This window comes from Aspergillus ambiguus (genome assembly GCF_047715705.1).
Source record: "Aspergillus ambiguus strain CBS 117.58 unplaced genomic scaffold BDV59scaffold_15, whole genome shotgun sequence".
NCBI lineage: Eukaryota > Fungi > Ascomycota > Eurotiomycetes > Eurotiales > Aspergillaceae > Aspergillus > Aspergillus ambiguus.
In genome coordinates this window covers 189,442-208,268 of record NW_027395528.1, presented here as the reverse complement: position 1 = coordinate 208,268, position 18,827 = coordinate 189,442, and the positions used below count along the sequence as shown (strand labels likewise).

Here is an 18,827-nt window from a genome sequence, read left to right as displayed (position 1 = left end):
ACCGCCGCCACTCATCTTCTCCAAGAATATAATTTATCTCCAACTGCTCCCATTTCGCTTTCGTCCACGACAACCAGCTGTAACAGCTGTTCAGCACACCACGAGGACTCAGGTCCTACGCAAACGAGCAAGACAATCTCGCTTCACCCTGCCAACCTCACAGCCCGCTGATAATCCCCACCGCATGAGCCTTGCGGACAATCCCGCCCCTCATTCCGCCGCCATGTCTGGTGCTCCTGCGGCTGCCGCAGAGAGTAATACCTCTCGTCCAAGGCCAAACAGACGTGGCGGAAGAGGTAGCAGCAATCGTGGGCCCAACCGACGGCCCCCTCCGCAGAACCAGACACAACAAACGGGCCAAACCACCGCTGATGCAGCGCCGTCAAGCCAACTGCCGACACAGCAACCCCAATCGACCGATCTCGCGTCGTCCAACACCCCGACAGACGCTCCCCGATCGCGCCGCGGTCCAAGACGAGGAGGGAGAGCCCCCCGCGGAGGAGACACCCAAACGGACAGCTCCCATCGGAACGGTCGATCTCGAGCTGATAGACCAACTGCCCATGGCGGCCGACGGTTCGAGGGACGGTTGACAAAACAAGGGAATTCCACAGGTGACGCTGCGGATAGAGCCCAGCCTGAGGGAACAGAGGATTTGCCGGACCAGGGACTGAGAGCTGATGCGCCGGCGTTTGTTCCAGGAGCTCCAACGTCCGATGAAGTACCGCAGGGCCAGAAATCGGCCGCTAAGAGTGCTACAACCTCGAAAGGGAAATCGAAACCAAAGCCCAAAGCTCCTCCCCCACCGAAAGTTACGACAAAGTCTGTGGCTCCAGATATTGCCACCCGAATTCACGAGGATATAGCCAATACGCTCTACGAGTGTCCGATCTGCACGGGCGAGCTTGGACGGCGGTCACGGGTCTGGTCGTGTGGACTATGCTGGACCGTGTTTCATTTGAGCTGCGTGAAGAAATGGTCCAAGAATGAAGGTTCGGCGGCGCAGGACGCGGCCCGGCGCCAGGCCGATGGGGATAGCAATGCGCCTCGCGCCTGGCGGTGTCCTGGCTGTAATCTGCCCCACGAAATCTTCCCCTCTTCATATACGTGTTGGTGCGAGAAGGAGGTCGATCCCCGGCCGCTGCCTGGACTTCCACCGCACTCGTGCGGACAAACTTGCGCGCGCCAGCGCAAGGGTTGTCCCCATCCGTGTGATGCGACTTGCCATGCGGGACCCTGCCAGCCATGTACCGCAATGGGCCCGACACAAGACTGTTTCTGTGGACGAAACTCGTCTACGAAGCGATGCCAGGATACTGATTACGAGTCGGGATGGAGCTGCGGCGAAATCTGCGGTGACCTTCTTCCCTGCGGTGAGCATACGTGCTCTCGGCCCTGTCATGAAGGGCTTTGTGGCTCATGCGAAGAGAAGATCGAGGCACGTTGCTACTGTGGCAAGGTGGAAACTCAGATGTTGTGCAGTTCGAAAGAGGAGGAGATGGAGAGTCAGACATTGCGTGTGGGTAAAGCCGGGGAGGCAGACCGGCTCGAAGAGTGGCTCGGTTGCTTTAGCTGCAGTGACACTTGCAATCGCCCCTTCGACTGCGGTGTTCACTTCTGCCAGAAAGCCTGCCACCCCCAAGATGCTCAACCTGCTCATTGCCCCAGATCACCAGACGTTGTATCCCATTGCCCTTGCGGGAAAACACTCCTAACCGACATCCCCGGATTCTCACCGCGGACTTCGTGCGAGGACCCTATCCCGAATTGTCTGGCACTGTGTGGCAAGATGCTGCCGTGTGGCCACGCCTGTGACCGGTCATGCCATACTGGACCTTGTGGCTCCTGCATGCGCAAGGTGCCCATCGAGTGCCGATGCGGGCGCATCACCGTTACAACCGTATGTCACCAGGGGTTGATGGAACCCCCGCAGTGCTTCCGTCCTTGTAAGGCTACATTGCATTGTGGCCGGCACGCCTGTAGCGAGCGGTGCTGCCCTGGAGAACAGAAGGCCATTGAGCGTCAGGCGATGCGGCGCAAACTCAAGGCGCACCTTCGACCGAGCGACGAGGACGTCGAAGCCGAACACATCTGCACCCGGGTCTGCGGTCGTCTGCTGAAATGCGAGCGACACACATGCCCGGAGATCTGCCACAAGGGCCCGTGCAATACATGCCGGGAGGCGATATTCGACGAGATCGCGTGTAACTGCGGCCGATCCATCTTATATCCTCCTCTCCCCTGTGGGACACAACCTCCGTCGTGTTCCTACCCCTGCGAGCGTCCGAAGCCTTGCGGACATCCCCAGACGCCCCATAATTGCCACACGGACGACGAGAGCTGTCCCAAATGCCCCTACCTCACCGAAAAGCCCTGTCTCTGCGGGAAACAAATCCTAAAGAACCAGCCTTGCTGGCTGATCGACGCCCGCTGCGGCCGCATCTGCGGCGAGCCACTCAAATGCGGCTCACATACCTGCCAAAAGAACTGTCACCGACCCGGCGAATGCGAGGACGCTTCGAAACCCTGCCAGCAGCCCTGCGGCAAGACCAAGACCATGTGCGGCCACCCCTGCACCGAGCCCTGCCACGCGCCGTACCCATGCCCCGAGAAGACGCCATGCGCCGCCACCATCACGGTAACATGTGGTTGTGGCCGGCTACGGCAGCAGCGTCGCTGCGGCGCGGCAAAGGCCGTCGCCTCCAAGGGCCAACTGCAGCAAGCGCAGCGGCCACCCGCGCTGACGCCGCTAATCTGCGACGACGAATGCGCGCGCCTCGAGCGCAACCGCTCGCTAGCTGCCGCCCTCGGCGTCGACATCAACCGGACCACGACCGCCGCGCAGCCCATCTCGTCCACCAACCTGCCCTACTCCGCCGAAACGCTCGACATCTACATCCAGCTGTCGGCGATGTCGCCGCTCTCCACCCTGCAATCCTACGAATCCACCCTGCAGGGCCTCGCCGCCAACACCACCCAGCGCTCCGTCCGCTTCCAGCCCGCGAAGGCCTCGCTCCGTGCGTTCGCCCACTCGCTCGCCGCGGACTGGGGCTTCGCCAGCGAGAGCTTCGACCCGGAGCCACACCGGCACGTGTTCGTGCTCAAGCCGACGAGCTGGACACCGCCGGCGTTCGGGCTGGGCCCGACCACTACGGACGGGACGCAGCCGGCGGCGACGATGGGCATCGGCGGGATGAGCGTTGGCGACTGTGTCAAGCTGCGCGAACGCCACCGGCTCAAGGAGCGCGAGGCACAGCGCGTTGCCGCCGCGGAGGCCAAGGCGCAGCGGGATGCCGCCAAGGCCGCGATGAATGCGTCTGACGCCGGCGGCTGGGCGCAGGTGGCTGCCTCGCGGAAGACGAACCCCAGCAGTGGGACTAGCACACCACTCGCGGGCCGGACCCCGACCCCGCTGTCCTCCGGGAGCATGTATGCGGCGCTGGCGGGCGACAGCAAGAAGGAGCGGCTGGTGCTCCGGTCCGGGGTTGGGGCGAGCAAGCAGCTGAAGAAGCCCGCCGTGCCGAAGGAGGAGGAGGTCGCTGACAGCTGGGAGGAGGAGGAGGAAAAGGAGGAGCAGCGCGAGCAGGGCGAGTCCGGGTTGCCGGACGAACCTGCCGCTGCGGCCGCGGAGGAGACGTTGGAATGAGCCCCGGACACGGACACGGACGCGGACACGGACACGGGACACGATGTAATGATGCATTTGCATGGGTAGCTTCAGCGTTGCATACAGGCGTGGGGATTGACTATCAGTAGATAAAAGTGTGTAACACCTTTGCTTGCTGCTAGACTTTGCTTCAATCATAATGCTTATCTACTAGCCCTAACTCCCACCCAGACTCGGCGGCAAATCCGCCCCCGCAGTGCCCCAGTCGCTCTCCGTCTCGCCGAGCGTCAGCTCCAGCGTCATACCCTCCGTAAAGAACTCATGTCCGATCCAGCTGCGCGTATACGGACGGCCGTTGAGCGTGGCGCTCTGCACGAAGATCTTCTCATGCAGGCGGTCCGGGTCGAAGCCGCGGTTGCGAATGCATGCCGTCCGTCCTGTGCCCGGGTGCGTGGTACACACCTCCTCGAAGAACGGCGGGGTGATGAGGTACACGTTCTGGCCGGGGTTCGGGAACAGGCCCATCATGGCGAAGACGGCGAAGGCGCCCATGGCGCCGGAGTCGTCGTTACCCGGGAGGCCGGCGGTGGAGGTGTTGAAGCGCGCGGGGATGTAGCTGTGGGCGCGGCGGGCGGAGAGGGCCGGACGCCCGGCGTAGTGGTACTGGAAGACGGTGAGAAAGACGGGCTCGTTGCCCATGTCGGCGAGGCCGGAGGTGTGGAAGAAGTCGAGGCGGGCGACGAAGGTGGAGGGGCCGCCGAGGAGGTGGATGAGGGTGGACATGTCGTGGGGGACGTAGCTGGGTTGTCAGCTTTCATTCATGCTGGAGGGGGCAGGGGCGAGGGAGGGTACAATTGGTATTCCCACACGCTGGACTCGAAGGTCTCGGAGGGATTGCTGGTCAGCGAGCACCAGGAGGCGAGGGCGCTGCAGGCGATGGGATCCTGGTAGCCCCAGGTGCCGTTGAGGTAACGGGGCTGGAAGAAGCCTACGAAGCCGGTGTCCGTGCCATTGATGAGGGAGGGCTGGTCTGGTTTGAAGAGGTTGCGCCAGTTGTGGGCGCGGGCGAGATAGGTGTTGACGGCGTCGTCGCGATGCAGGCCGCGGGCGAGGGTCGCCAGACAGAAGTCGTTGTAGGAGTACTCGAGGGTGCGGGAGATGCTGCGCGAGTTGGTGCCAAAGCCCAGGTAGTCGAAGTCAAGATACGGGATGTAGTTTAGGCGTTTCCAGCTGGCGAGGCCGCCACGGCCTTCCTTGGACCATTCGAGTGGCTCGTTCTCGGCGTCGTTGACCATGGCCTCGAAGGCGAGGCCCCAGTCGATATCGGTGAGGTTCTTCACGAAGGCGTCGGCCAGCACGACGTCCGCATTGGAGCCGCCCTGCGTCCAGCCCTTGCAGAGACTCATCCGGCAGTCTGGCAGCCAGCCCTCGTGCTTGTAGGTGTCGAGGAGGCTGCGGACCATGCGCGACTGCGCGGTGGGATCGATGATGGTGAGGAGGGGGTGTTGGGCGCGGAAGGAGTCCCAGATGCTTTTTATGTGTTAATATAATCAGATGTGGACTGTATGGAGGGGACGCACCAGTAGAAGGAGTCGAAGTAGGGCTCGTCGCTGGTCCACAGCGGGTTTTCGCCCGTGAGGTCCTGGGGGTCCAGCATGGTCCGGTAGATGCCGCTCCAGAAGATGCGCTGGAAGTCATCGCTGACGCCGCCGGGGCGAACGGCGACGGGACTGAGCTTCTCGCGCCAGGTGCGCTCCGCCGTCTGGCGCAGGCTGTCGAAGTCGTCGAGCGGACGGGGGATCTCCTGCTCGGCGATGGCGCAGGCCCTGTCCGTGCTGATGTAGCTGACGCCGACGCGCACAGTCACTGTCCCGCTGGCAGGACGTTGGACGCGGACGAAGCCCCCCGCCTGGAGATAGAAGTTGTTGAAGCCGCGAGTGACGAAGAGCTGCTGGCGCTCGGAGCCTGCGCGGTCATTCACCCAGATGCCGCTGTCGTGAACAGACGCTCCGGCGAAATCCGCACAGAAATACGCCCGGTAACTCCCCGCGCCGAAACTGGGCAAGAAGGTGCCGTCGGCGGTGATGCGGCCGTTCTGGGCGTCAATATGCACCGACGCGTTCTGACGGCTGTCCCATAGGTCTGTCAGATCTAAGAGAAACAGCGGCGTCAGGGCTGAGCCGTTGGCCGCGGTCGCAGGGGGAAAGGTGAAGCGATAAAGGGCCGCATGATGCGACGCAGTCATCTCGGCATGGATGCCATTCTCAAGGGAGAGCGCGAAGTAGCCCGGGTGCGCAACGACGGAGTCATTGGCGTAGTGGACTGCGCGGGCAGACTTGGGAAACTTGCAGTTGTTGATCTCGTCGTCCGGGCAGTACTGCGGGAATAGGGGGAAGTTGCCCAGCGAGGGATTCCCTCCAGTTCCAGCATCATGCAACGCGGAGAATCCGGTCACTCTGCTGCCGTCGGTTGAAAAGCCGCCGGTATTCTGTCCGTCGACGTCGGCGACGGCTTTGGCCATGCCGTAGGGGAGACTGGCCCCGGCAAAGACGTTTCCTCCATTGTTGGAGCCGATCAAGGGATCGACATAGTGGAGGATGTCTGGATGCGAGGGTGCTTCTCCCAGTGCCAACCCTGTCCAGGGGATGGACGACAACGAGAGATATTTCTGTAGGGCCACCATGGGTGCAACTGTCTGTGAGAGTATGAGAGGGGCAGCCCTGGTTGATATTAATGTAGCGCATGCTGCGCAGGATCGACGGTGGCTGGAGATTCCCCGCAGATGATCTATAGGACATGTCCAGCTCCGACAGGGGTAGATCTGAATTCCTATCTCTCGGGTGCGACAGTGCATGGAAGGATCAGGCCAATTCAGCCTCAATCACACTCTCTGCCACGCCCGGATACTTATAAACATTGACAATGTTAAGGCCCGCATCCTCAAGGACTGCCCTCCAATCGCCCTCCGTCCGCTCCTTAGCAGCAAGATGAGACAACATCATCATATCCATAATCGTAGCCGGCAAGGCCGGGGCTTCTTCATCGACGACGATCTCATTCAGCAAGACGCGCGAATACCCGGGTTTCAACGCCGGGGCCAAGTTCTTCAAGATTCTCACCGCATCGTCATCCCGCCAGTCGTGCAGGATCGAGTGCAGATAGTACGCACGGGCATGCATGACGGGCTGCGGAGTGAAGAAATCATGAACCTGCGCTTCAAAGCACTCCCTATCCTCCGGCGTGACTTTGGCTATGACGGCGTCTCGGTCCTGGAGAACGAGCTTTCCCGGGAGATGGGCGTGCTGAGTCGCGAGAATGCGCAGGTCATGGCCGACGCCGCCGCCGATATCAACCAAGAACACGTCACTCACGGAGGAATCAAAGCAATCGACCAGGCGCTCGGACACGGGGTAGAAGCCCCGCTCGCACCAGTTGACCTTGCCCGCGCGATAGCCGGTCATTAGGGAGTCGAATAGCTGCAGGCTCGGCGGGGTGGCGACGAGCCATTCGAAGAAGGGTAGGTCAGTATTATGGCCATACTGGAAGGGACCGCTGTGGGCGTCCAGGTGTTCGGAGCTGTGGTACTTGAAGTATTCTGGATAGGCAGCGAAGGCCGGCCTGGCGACATCGTAAGTGTAGGAGATGCTGTCCTGATATCGGGGCTCGGCAAGACCGTTGCTGAGTCGGGTGGCATGGAAGGCGCCGTTTTGGTATTGGATTACGTTCATCGTAACGAGATGTCGTGCAAGGCGTTGCAGGATGGCCACGTCCATCCCGGTCTTTTCGGCCAGAGCAGGCAGCGTGAGACCCGCGTCGCCGGCTTCCTTGAGAAGCGGGAGGAGTTTGATATCGACAGAGAGACGCAGGATTCCGGAGAGGATCATCTGCAGCGAGTTAGACACGTGGGAGTGATAATGGCAGCTTTGATTGTATTCACCTCCGCCCAGAGCCTCTGTTGGATGAACTCACTAGGGATGTCTAGTTCTGAGATCAGCATCCGGCTGAGCTTAATCAGAGACTCTCTCGAGCCAGGCTTGTTGTTTTCGTAATCTTGCCCTGCCGCCGCAAGGCTGTTTAAAATCGGAGACACCGAGGGGGAGGCCATTGCGTTGTTCTTTGATAGAGGTTTCGTATATGTTCATAGAAGAGTGAAGGTCGAGGACGCGTCCTCTTATACGCCTACTTCGAGGGATAAGACGTCAGGATTTGTCCATCTTGGGCAACTTGCAGGTCGCAGGATGGGAGTTGCCGTGCTCATTCCGACGAAAGTCTATGTAGAACCTTCGTCTAGCAGGCTTGGTACACCTACACTTAGGGTTACGGAGTCACCGTTTGGCACCCCGTTGACACACCAAGACCAACAGTTTGTGCGATCTGCACACACGACGTCGAATGTGTACATGCAAGCGCAAGTGCTTTGGACTGGCGATATGCCACATTGGCTGGAATTCTCAGCATAGTGCTGGATTGGACAGTGGCACGAGTCATGCAGATAGTCGTCGGTGATGTACACTGGCGACTAACCAACCATCGTGCGGTAGTGTGTTCGGGCCTTTAAGCCCATTCTGGCAGAATGCATGATGGTGTGAAGATGCAGGTTGGGATCGGCAAGAAGGTGTAGCTGCAGATGCATCGATCGGGTCTTCCCGTCGGACCATGGTTCTGACGCATATTTCCTATATCCTGCAGTTCGATATTCAATATGGGTCCAATTTGGCCTTTGGCGTCAGACTAATTATATTGATTGACAGAACCTATTACGACAAGTATTTTGAAAGACATCACATCCAAACTACACCACATGCACGTCTATCCAATCAACTTAAATAACAACACCCTTGTTCTGCTTCTTGTCGACGTTGTAGTTCTTCCACACGGCGATGGAGGGGATACCCAGGGCGAGAAGCGCGGTAGCAGCAACCGCACCGAACATCTGGCTGCGACCCCAGGCGTAATTGATGGCGTCGCGCGTAGGGGAGCCGACGGCGTAGTCGAGCTGCTTGGTGTAGCCGCCCATGTAGATGGTGTTGGCCTGTCCCTTCATGTTCTCCGGGAGATGGTCGGTGAGGGCGGCCGGGAAGACGTTGGTGTAGATGGCGGCGGCGACGGCGTAGCCGATGGCACCGCCCAGGCTGTTGAACAGGCCCAGGATGGCGAGCATCATGGGGACACCCTCGCGGTCAGCGGAGGCCATGACGGCCATGTCGTTACCGATGACGAGGGTGCCACCGCCGAAGGCGATGAAGATCTGACACATGATCACGTATCCGATGCTGCCGTCCTGGCCACGGAAGTGGATCATCAGACCGGCGCCGAGGATCAACAGCGGCAGGCCGAAGAAGAGACAGCTGTACTTGAAGTGGCGGGCCCAGCGGATGTACAAGCCATAGATGACGCCCCAGAAGCACGAGCCGACGTTGTAGATCTGGATCATGTAGCCAGCCATGGACATGCTAAGGTTATAGACGACGATGCAGAAGTTGTAGAAGTACAGGTCCCAGCAGTAGAAGCTGAAGTATGAGATGGCGGCCATGCAGCAGGCACCGAGGACGGTGCGCTTCTTCAGGAGTTCGTAGTTGACAAAGTGCTGGCGAGCGCCCCATTTCTCCCACGCGGCGAACACAAACAGGAGGCAGAATCCGACGACAACCTCGGCAATGAAGGTGGCGGAGTGGTACTGCGCGCGGCCGTAGCTGGCCAGACTGAAGGGGAGGAGCAGCAGCACCCACGCGGCCATGAGCAGGACGGCACCGATGACTAGGCTTGTTTAGAGGACAGACCAACTAGAGAGCAGGGGGACGGCTTACTGTCAAATTCGATGAAATAGTGCTTGATGGACTGCATTGCGGTCCGTCCGCTGGGCTCGCGCTTGTACAGACCCATCTTCTCCGCCTTCCGCTGGTAGAGTTTGAAGACGATGGCCAAGGGAGAAAAGGCGATGGGCATGATGATGGCGAACGCACCATAGGCCCAGCGCCAGCCACTGGTCTTGACAAATGAGGACGCGGCCAAGGGACCGGTGAAAGCGGTGCAGATGAAGGGGGTGCTGGCGAAGGCGAAGGTGAAGGCACGATTCTTCAGGCCGGAGGTATCGGCAATGAAGACGTCGAGAATCAGGTAGATGGCGTTGTAACCGATCCAGAAGAGGACATAACCGGCGGCGTAAGAATCCGGGCCATTGCAGGCGGCGACAATGATCAGGCCGAGGGTGTAGACGCCGACGAAGATGAGGAAGCCTTCCGCACGACCCCAGATGTTGAGGATTCTAGCGATGGGCAACTTGAGGACACCACCGATGATACTGTAGAGGATGTTGGCGGTGCTAACTTGGGGGGCCTGTTTGAAGTCGGCATAGGCGTAGTTGATGACATTACTGCTGATGGCGGACTGCAGGGCGAGCAAGAAGAAGCAGATCCAGATCCTGATGACCGTTGGTGAGGACTTTGGAGAGACGGGGATGTTAGGGGAGAGGGCTCGGAAATACTCCATACCATGCATAAGTCGCGTAGACGGCCTTTTTGCTCCACACCAGGGCAGCAGCCTCGGCCTTCTGCACACCCAGATGGGCGTCGTTAGTGATCCGATCAGGATGTTGTTCGATTTCCTTTTCGTTCCTGGCCTCCAGGCTCAGACGAGAAGAGTTTTCACTCTCGTAGACGGCATTATCAGAGTGTCCCGGGGGGCCCTTGTCGGAGGGAGACTCGGTGACGGGCGAGGGAGAGTCGGTGTCAGCACTGGCTGTGCGACTTCTGAGTTTATCCAGAATAGCCATCTGGTAGGGTTGAAGGGAGAGGGGGTTGAAGGAGAGGTGGGAGTGGGAGAAGAAGATGAAGACAGGGATATCAACCAGTTGGGACCGACAGCATATATAAGCACCACCAAGCAACGCAACCTGATGCGGGCCCGATTTTAGGTTTGAATTAGCGCTGAAAATTCCTTTAGTGTTTATTTTCTTCTGATGCCTGTGGTGGTTGAGTTTTTAATTTCCCGCAGAAAACGCGGTGCAGCGTGGAGACGGAGTGGACCAAGCGCAGCGTCATCGGATCAGATAATCTGGCTGACCGTTTGATTTGATGCGTTCTGCTTCGTGGAGTATGTCTAGGGATTCTGAGTTATGGTAAATCTAGTCTAAGAGATGGAACATACGAGCATACTGGAATTTTTGAAATTTTTGAAATGGCGAAAATGACTATAGCCAGGTTAACCTCTGCCGACTACTTCGATCCACCGTGGGTCTCGTCAATCTGGGCGGACGGCGTAGTCAAAGTCTGACACTGGGAATCATACCCAGTCTGCGGCCGGAGGGAAATGTTAATTCTTGTTATTAATAATTTTTCGACCATGGAATATCCTTTGCATGCCTATCAGATGAACCCAATCTAATCTGATACCGTCCGGTTTCAGGAGAAAACTGCCCTTCAAACTCCCCGTCGTGGTTCCCAACCCCAGTGGCGCCGGCTTTTCTAGACGCAGCCATGTCTCAGTGGCGCCATGGTTGTGGTGATGTCGACGATATCGCCTATTCTTCCCCCTTCCACCGTCCATGATGCCACGAGATTGATAAGATCGTACTTCCTCGCCACCCAAAGTGTATCCCACGCTAGAACCTCCGGCCAAAGAAAGCCGGACGAAAATGACATAACCCATTAGGTGATGGGAAATCCCAACCATCTCCTCCTCCAGCGGCCACGTACTGCACGCTCCTCGCCGATCAGCGTTCTCTTCCACGCCAGAAGCCCCTTGAGGCCATTCATCCAAAGCTTGACCCGCTCCACAAGGTTAACCTAGTGGGCATTCTCGGGATCAGATAAGCCAAGCTGCTTGGTCATATAACGATCTGCCCACGGACACTCCGTGGGAGACTCCCACCCAATCGTCGACTCCATAATCCGTAACCCGCACGAGGTGAATGGGGGTCTAACCTCGTCCAGTGTTTCAGCTGTGCTTGGTTGCTTTTCTCGAGTCGAATTCGAAGGGAATGGGGGAAAAAACTCACGAAAAGCTCCGATAAGTACAATAAGACGCACTCTTACTAATCGGACTCTTACTCATCCAGCCACGTGCATGCCTCAGGCAACCTCGGCTGGATCACGGGGCCGTCCACCAATCACCGTCGCGACTCGGCCAACTTCAATTCGCTTTGATGTGCCTTCAAACAACATCAACATCAACATCAACACTGTACTACGCTCTCCCTCATGGCTTTCTTTACGCACCTGTGATTCCCGCTCTCCTCCTCCACATAATCCTACGGTAACGCCTCAACGACAGCCGTCCACTTTGCTTCTAATCGCCTCTACTGCAGCCCGCACTCTCCCTGCCCTACGTCATCACCCTCCTGTCGCCCATGCCCTCGCGTCGCAGTCACACAAAATCCCGGAAGGGTTGTCTCCAATGTAAACGAAGACATGTCAAGGTCAGCCGGTTGATCCTACACGCTCCGCGAATCGCCATGTCCCCTGATTCGGACTCCCGCCGCGTGGACGCACTCCCCCAATCCGCCGAGTCGTATTAACAACATCAGTGCGACGAGGACCTCCCCAAATGTGGTCTCTGCAAAAAGCGAAAGCTAGACTGCACCTACCCACCCCCCTCCACCGAACCTGATGGCCAAAGCCAGCAACTTTCCCCCTCCCACGATGGCCCCGACACCTCCGCGGTGCTCTCCACCGACCTGCCGCTCCCCACCCGCATGCTGGAAATGCGCCTCTTCCATCTCTACCTTACCGAGACCTACATCACCGTCTGCCAAGGCGGCCTTGACGCCAACCACTTCCAGTGTATCGTTCCACGCATGGCCACCGCCCACCCCTACCTCCTCGACGCCCTCCTCGCCCTGACCGCCCTCCACCAGGCCTCGATGGAGCCCGGCGACAACCGCCCGTGGCTCGAGGCCGCCCTGAAATACCAGAGTCGCGCCTGTTCCGCCCTCGGCCAGGTGCTGGCCGATTTCTCCCTCGATCATTGCGGCCCCGCCTTCATCTGCTCCATCTTCATTATGCTCTCCGTCACCGCCTACCCTTGCATCACGCGGGAGACCTACATGTTCGACCCCCTCTCGCTGGTACTGGAGATCCGCCGCTTGATCGCTGGCTGTTCCTTTCTGTTCCAGCAGCTGGAGCAGTTGGAGCATCCCGGCGAAATGGGCAAGTGGCTGCGCTACAAGGAGGATGATCGCCTGGAGGAGGATAGTAAACTCGAAGAGTATGCCTTATGGGTTGCGGCTTTGGACGCACGACGCTGACCCCGTCTAGGGAGTATCAAGTGGCCAGTTTCCGACCACTGCGAAGGTGCGTTGCCGCCCCTCCGCTGGACCCATTCAAGCACAGCACTGACTGACCGTCTGCCAGGGACCTCGCCGACTCTCTCCGTCATGTGGAGGAAAAGATCGATGCCGTCGACGACCCGAAGAAAACTACCTACCGCGATACCTGGGCGTTTCTGTTGGAAGCCGTGAACCGATGGCCCTGGGGCCGACCGAACGGCGGTATCATCGCCTGGCCCATCAACATCAGCGAGGACTACATCGTGCTACTGAAGCAAGGAGAGTGGATCGCGCGGATATTGTTCCTGCACTACGGCGTCGGGATGCATTTGTTTTCGCATAGATGGTTCGTCCGCGACTGGGGCCGCCGCTTGGTCGCCGCCGTGCTGCAACCCCTCGCCGACCGGATTCCCGCCGAGTGGGCGGACACTATAGAGTGGACCAAACGTGCAGTGGGCCTGGATACGTAGTCGAGGTCTGACATGACGATAAAGGACCAAAAAAAGACAAGACACATTTGAAGTGATACGGGTTATCTCGAGTAAAGCATTAATAAGCCGATTGCCGAAGGCTCAATCAGTCACGGGAAGCTTATCATCTATGCGGGGGGCACGAGACCTGCTATCTGCACCTCGAGCAGGAGATTGCTCTGCGCGGTCTATCTTGACATGTCAGAGTCGCTGGCCTCCACTTGGCGTTGCTTGTTGCCCATCCTCCCACGGTTGACTCCAAGACCGCGTGGATCTTTCGATAGTTGCTGCAGGGGGACCAAATCGCCGACTCGGCGGAGCTGCAGGGATGTTCGCACGCAGCGGGGGCGGCCGAGATGAGGAGAAACAGGTCCGTCGGATCAATCCCATCATAATCATAAAGGATGCCTCATCCAGTCGTGATCTGACGACATCCTGGCCCATTCCTGCAAACTGACCAGCCTTCTTCCAGCCACTCCTGGCCTCCTCGCATTCTCCGCTCGCCTATAACCCTCCGTCTCGGTCGTTTGCTTCCAATGACCGCAGGGAAGTTAATTCAACCATGTTCCGCGCCCTGAAGATCTCCTTGTCCCTCGCTTTCTTGGTAGTCTTGGTGGTAATACACCTCCCGAACGTCCATTCCACACCCCTTGACCTTGCGCCTCGGGAAGCGTCTGGACATGGGTCCAACCATATTGAGGAAGGCAAGCTCGGTGCTGTCGCTAGCGAGAGCGCTCTCTGCAGTCACCATGGGACTGATATGTTGAAAAAGGGTGGAAATGCGGCTGATGCTGTGAGTGACTTATCACCATACCCCTGATCCGTATTGGGCTGCCTGCCCATCGTCAGACACAAGGGCTAAAGAAACCGCAGATGGTCGCGACGATGTTCTGCGTGGGTGTTGTCGGTCAGTGAACCCGCCCAGTCTGACAAGCAACCGCTTCTAACGCGAGCAGGCATGTACCATAGCGGCATCGGAGGTGGTGGCTTCATGCTGGTGAAGGCCCCCGACGGTTCCTACGAGTTCATCGATTTCCGCGAAACCGCCCCAGCCGCGGCGTTCGAGGACATGTATGCCAACAACACGGACGCCTCCACCAGTGGGGGTCTCGCAAGGTACGTCCGGTGGCGCTCATTCCCAGCTCAACCGCCCGGTGTGACGGTAACTCACCTCGATGCAGCGGGGTCCCCGGTGAGGTCCGAGGCCTGGAACACCTCCACAAAAAGTACGGTTCGCTCCCTTGGGCGACTGTCATGCAGCCGGCCATTGACACCGCGCGTAACGGCTTCCCTGTAACCGCAGACCTGGTACGGTACATGGAATCCGCCGTTGGCACGGAGGAAGACTTCCTGTCCAAGGACCCCACATGGGCGATTGACTTTGCGCCCAATGGCACGCGACTGGGTCTGGGGGATACCATCACCCGTCGGCGCTACGCCGATACCCTCGAAACGATTGCGAAGCATGGCCCGGATGCGCTATACAGTGGTCCGATCGCGGAGACAATGATCCAGGCGCTGCAGGCCGCCAATGGGACGATGACTCTGGACGACCTGGCGAACTACACCGTCGCGATCCGGAATGTGTCGCAGATTGACTACCGCGGGTATACCATCACCAGCACGACTGCGCCGTCGAGCGGCATTGTCGCCATGAGCATCCTCAAGATTGTAGACACGTATGATGCCTTCTTTACGCCGAGCAACGTCAATTTGAGCACGCATCGGTTGGATGAGGCGATGCGCTTCGCCTACGGCCAGGTGGGTGGCCACATCGGGGCTTGAGTACATATGCTGATGTGGTTCTAGAGAACGCTCCTTGGCGACCCGGCCTTCGTGGACGGCATGGACGAGTACCAGGAAGACATACTCAGCCGGGCAACGGTGGAAGACATCCGGCGGCGGATCTCGGACTACCGGACGCAGAACGTGTCTGCATACGACCCGGACGGGTTTGAGAGTCTCAACACGTACGTCTCCATCCTCTAGTTGGCTTGGTCAGGACTAACCGTCTCCAGACCTGGAACCTCTCATATCGCCACGGCGGACCATTCCGGCTTCGCGATCTCCGCCATCACCACCATTAACCTGCTCTTCGGCAGTAAAGTCATGGTCCCAGAAACGGGCATCATAATGAACAATGAAATGGACGGTATGTTTCCAAATCATCCCCTACTGTTAGTCACCTCTCCTAACAAGAAGGGATAGATTTCTCCACCCCAGGGTCCTCCAACTCCTTCGGCTACGTGCCGTCCCCGGCAAACTACATCCGCCCCGGCAAACGCCCCCTCTCATCCATCACCCCGGCGATAGTTACCCACCCCAACGGGACGGTGTTCTTCATCTCCGGCTCCGCCGGCGGCAGCCGCATCATCACCGCCACCGTGCAGAACATTATCCACGCCGTCGACGAGGGTATGTCAGCTGCCGAGGCGCTGGCGCAGCCGCGGCTGCACGACCAGCTCGTCCCGAACCAGGTGAGCTTCGAGTATGCGTATGACAACCAGACGGTGGCATTTATGAAGGCCCGCGGTCATAATGTTACGTGGGTGGCACCGGGCGAGAGTACCGCGCAGGCTATTCGTGTTTTGGCTAATGGGACTTTTGATGCGGCCGGGGAACCGAGACAGGAGAATTCGGGGGGGTTTGCTGTGTGATTTGGGTTGGTGGTGGGGGCCTGATATATATATTTGTGTATGCGTGGTGCATTCAGGTGGTTTTGTGGGTATAAGTGGATTCTAGTAGCATATAGACTGGTTGAGAAATCCTGAAAGAGGAGCTTTTGCGCTGAAATTAGAGGCATCTTCATGATCGCAACGAGTTTGATGCCAGTATATCATTATGTTGTTCATATTACGCGGTTGTGTAGAGGTTGATGGTGGTTGCATTACCACTTTCCTTCTTGATGGATAGGGTTGGGTCCTGGGTCTCCAACTATTCAGACTGGATCGAATCTACTGAGGCATTTACGTATAGGTCTTCATATTGGTGTGTTGCATGGGTTACTATCGCTTTCCAAGGTGGAATGTTTTGTGATAATGTTTTCAACAATATATATCGTGCGTCAGTGTTCAGTACTACGATACCGCTACTACATCGAAGTCACTGTCATATTGAGAGTTGAGCTTCTCCTCTGGACTGTCCCAATACTTGCAAATATGCGATAGATAGGTTGCTGTGATTGCCATACGCATTGTTTACACCATCTTGTTGAAGAAGTTTTACGGTATATGGACTGTCCATAGACGTAAATTCCCAAACATCAGACCTCTGCCGTCCAGATAGTTATTATTAGGCCAAGATATATATTCAAACCACGGACCGTCGTCCTTTGTCGTCATCTATACGCACTCCGCAGACTAGCATCTGGTGATCGGCAACCTCTCAAGATACACCGGAATTCTCCCGAAGAGCAAGGCTGTGCCATCGCCTTTCAACTCTTCACATGGAAACGGAAACCACCGTCGGGAGTCGTCGTGATGGCCTATTCCGGTGAACTCGTCAACTGCTCAAGTATACAGCTCGAACGTCTGATGCTACTCCACGCCCTTTCTGGGTTGGCTCTTAAGCTTATTATTAGGACAAGAATAGCCTGGAGTGCTAGATCAGCCCACAAGCAATCGGCCCAATCCACTTTTATCCACTCGGCAATATTGCAATTATATACCTCACGAATGGCCGACCTGACATAGCCGCCCCTTGTAACTGGCAAATCACACCGTCTTGCGGACCTGCAACGAGAATAGACTAAAATTGCATCTTCGGAGATACGACTGATTGATCGACATTGATCTCTAAATTTAACGCACGATAGCGCGGCCGGTGGAGCGCAACCGCCTTAATAATCGGAGAACCATTTTCGCCGGTGATTCCCGACGGCCACTGCTCCAACCGGACACTCCAGTTTCTTCGTCATCAGTCAAGGGGCTCAATAGACGCCGTCGAAGGCTGGCGCCTCTGATAGGCTGACCAGACAGCCCGGAGACAACCCGGGGAAGATCGGCGGCCGCCGCGTGTGCAGCGAACTCAATATCATCTTGATGAGATGCATTGTTTACCAAGAGTGATGTGACGGCTGCAGTCGCATGGCCCACTCGGTGGTGATGAGATGCATTCTAGGCTGCAATATTCCGACGAGTCCATTCGACAGGCGATGAAGCCCTGGGAGGGAGAGAACAAGACCGGGATTGCAGTCACGACTCACCGGGAATCGTCTACAGCAGTAGATTCGAGAGACTTGAGTAGCCCCTCAATGGATTCATGGCTATTAGCAGTGTAGCCCCGTCCTAGACGCCCTCGTTAGCGCCTACAACGGGGACAACGTGCTCAATTGGAGGTCTCCTGAGCCAATCGACCATTCTCGAATGGCATCCAGCGTCTTCGACTCCAGAGGCCGGCATGGAGGATCCACTCTGGGGAGTGCGATATATCTCTCCTTTGCATCCGAAGGAGAGGATGAGACTACCTCCTTTGGAAAGATCGACTGTATACGACATCCGTCACCAGCATGCCACGTCAAGTCGGTCGTCATGCCGGATGGCTATGGCGAGGGTGGAACGGAACGTCTCTATAAGAATGTCCACATGCGAAGCTCGAGAGAAAGGTATAAAGTCGGCCTCGAGACTGTCTCGTTTCTGTTCATCATCAACGAAAACAATTCTCCAAAGCATTCCAAGCAAACAAGACCAACTTCTGCAATCTACCTTGCACCTCCATTCACCATGAAGATCGCCGCCGTTCTGTCTACCCTGATGGCCGCTGGCCTCGTTGCTGCTGCGCCTCCGGCTCCTGCTCGTGAGTATCATCGAAAGGCGAACGGAAGGGCCTGCTTCTAACCGATCATGTAGCCACCGACGTGCAGGCTCCTCAGGGACCTCCTCCTACTGATGTCCCTCTTCCCAAGACCCTTGTCAACGACAACGACAAGCGGGACAACGCTCCTAAGCCTCCTCCCACTGAGGTTCCTCCTCCCCCCAAGCCCGTCGACAACGACAACGACAAGCGGGACAACGCTGCTCAGCCCCAGGGCCCTCCTCCCACCGACTTGCCTCGTCCTCCTAAGCCCCACGACAACGACAACAACAAGCGCGGCGACGTTCCCCCTCCCCCTCCTAAGCCGGAGGGAGACAAGCACCCCAAGCGTGGTGATGTCCCGCCTCCTCCCCCCAAGCCGGAGGGAGACAAGCACCCCAAGCGTGGTGATGTCCCGCCTCCTCCCCCCAAGCCGGAGGGCGACAAGCACCCCAAGCGTGGTGACGTTCCCCCTCCCCCCAAGGAGAAGAAGCCCCAGCCCCAGCCCCCCAAGAACGGCAACTAGAGGACGGCACATGGGTGGACTTGCAGACCTGGAACAGGAATCGGTAGTCTATGGAGTGGAATTGGGCTGTTTTTAGTGGGCCATCTGATAGATGGCGACCTCTCTTTCATTTCTCTTATGTAACCAGCTGGGTAATTTTGCCATAATTTCTGCTATATATCAATAAAC

At 57.8% G+C, this 18,827-nt stretch overlaps 7 protein-coding genes across 7 annotated transcripts; 3 read left to right on the top strand and 4 right to left on the bottom strand.

The window, feature by feature from the left end:
* Positions 1 to 223: 223 nt before the first annotated feature.
* BDV59DRAFT_193150 (putative NF-X1 finger transcription factor) lies at positions 224 to 3,646 on the top strand (the record flags this gene model as incomplete). The annotated part of the gene is made up of 1 exon (XM_073692172.1): positions 224 to 3,646. The coding sequence occupies one exon, from the start codon at positions 224 to 226 to the stop codon at positions 3,644 to 3,646; it is 3,423 nt and encodes a 1,140-aa protein (XP_073548051.1).
* Positions 3,647 to 3,823: 177 nt separating this feature from the next.
* Positions 3,824 to 6,290, bottom strand: BDV59DRAFT_201876 (GH92 family glycosyl hydrolase; the record flags this gene model as incomplete). The annotated part of the gene is made up of 3 exons (XM_073693914.1): positions 3,824 to 4,406; positions 4,460 to 5,137; positions 5,188 to 6,290. 3 exons carry the CDS (start codon positions 6,288 to 6,290, stop codon positions 3,824 to 3,826), a joined length of 2,364 nt encoding a protein of 787 aa, XP_073548050.1.
* BDV59DRAFT_207787 (putative O-methyltransferase) lies at positions 6,126 to 7,923 on the bottom strand. Its single transcript, XM_073695070.1, has 2 exons — positions 7,545 to 7,923; positions 6,126 to 7,491 (listed from the first exon to the last, which is right to left on the bottom strand). Exons 1-2 carry the CDS (start codon positions 7,710 to 7,712, stop codon positions 6,469 to 6,471), a joined length of 1,191 nt encoding a protein of 396 aa, XP_073548049.1. The 5' UTR covers positions 7,713 to 7,923; the 3' UTR covers positions 6,126 to 6,468.
* A 400-nt stretch (positions 7,924 to 8,323) lies between these two features.
* sit2 (putative siderochrome-iron transporter) lies at positions 8,324 to 10,507 on the bottom strand. Its single transcript, XM_073689689.1, has 3 exons — positions 10,099 to 10,507; positions 9,415 to 10,028; positions 8,324 to 9,364 (listed from the first exon to the last, which is right to left on the bottom strand). Exons 1-3 carry the CDS (start codon positions 10,377 to 10,379, stop codon positions 8,430 to 8,432), a joined length of 1,830 nt encoding a protein of 609 aa, XP_073548048.1. The 5' UTR covers positions 10,380 to 10,507; the 3' UTR covers positions 8,324 to 8,429.
* A 69-nt stretch (positions 10,508 to 10,576) lies between these two features.
* On the bottom strand, positions 10,577 to 11,474 carry BDV59DRAFT_29082 (uncharacterized protein). The gene is made up of 3 exons (XM_073696127.1): positions 10,973 to 11,474; positions 10,754 to 10,917; positions 10,577 to 10,705 (listed from the first exon to the last, which is right to left on the bottom strand). Exons 1-2 carry the CDS (start codon positions 11,276 to 11,278, stop codon positions 10,822 to 10,824), a joined length of 402 nt encoding a protein of 133 aa, XP_073548047.1. The 5' UTR covers positions 11,279 to 11,474; the 3' UTR covers positions 10,577 to 10,705; positions 10,754 to 10,821.
* Positions 11,475 to 11,954: 480 nt separating this feature from the next.
* Positions 11,955 to 15,999, top strand: BDV59DRAFT_193146 (gamma-glutamyltranspeptidase-domain-containing protein; the record flags this gene model as incomplete). Its single annotated transcript, XM_073692171.1, has 10 exons — positions 11,955 to 12,023; positions 12,132 to 12,811; positions 12,958 to 13,189; positions 13,923 to 14,135; positions 14,216 to 14,249; positions 14,299 to 14,458; positions 14,524 to 15,103; positions 15,152 to 15,312; positions 15,361 to 15,494; positions 15,551 to 15,999. 10 exons carry the CDS (start codon positions 11,955 to 11,957, stop codon positions 15,997 to 15,999), a joined length of 2,712 nt encoding a protein of 903 aa, XP_073548046.1.
* A 2,064-nt stretch (positions 16,000 to 18,063) lies between these two features.
* Positions 18,064 to 18,659, top strand: BDV59DRAFT_201871 (uncharacterized protein; the record flags this gene model as incomplete). Its single annotated transcript, XM_073693913.1, has 2 exons — positions 18,064 to 18,136; positions 18,190 to 18,659. 2 exons carry the CDS (start codon positions 18,064 to 18,066, stop codon positions 18,657 to 18,659), a joined length of 543 nt encoding a protein of 180 aa, XP_073548045.1.
* Positions 18,660 to 18,827: the final 168 nt, after the last annotated feature.

Bases quoted from the DNA above. Each gene is read 5' to 3' on its own strand.
- BDV59DRAFT_29082 (XM_073696127.1), bottom strand. From the start codon at position 11,278: ATGGTTGGGATTTCCCATCACCTAATGGGTTATGTCATTTTCGTCCGG. The intron at 10,918-10,972 runs ATAGGCATGCAA...ACAAGAATTAAC, and splicing joins GATTAGATTGGGTTCATCTG to ATTTCCCTCCGGCCGCAGAC.
- BDV59DRAFT_207787 (XM_073695070.1), bottom strand. From the start codon at position 7,712: ATGGCCTCCCCCTCGGTGTCTCCGATTTTAAACAGCCTTGCGGCGGCA. The intron at 7,492-7,544 runs GTGAATACAATC...AACTCGCTGCAG, and splicing joins AACAGAGGCTCTGGGCGGAG to ATGATCCTCTCCGGAATCCT.
- sit2 (XM_073689689.1), bottom strand. From the start codon at position 10,379: ATGGCTATTCTGGATAAACTCAGAAGTCGCACAGCCAGTGCTGACACC. The intron at 10,029-10,098 runs GTATGGAGTATT...AACGGTCATCAG, and splicing joins GTCTACGCGACTTATGCATG to GATCTGGATCTGCTTCTTCT. The intron at 9,365-9,414 runs GTAAGCCGTCCC...AAACAAGCCTAG, and splicing joins CTATTTCATCGAATTTGACA to TCATCGGTGCCGTCCTGCTC.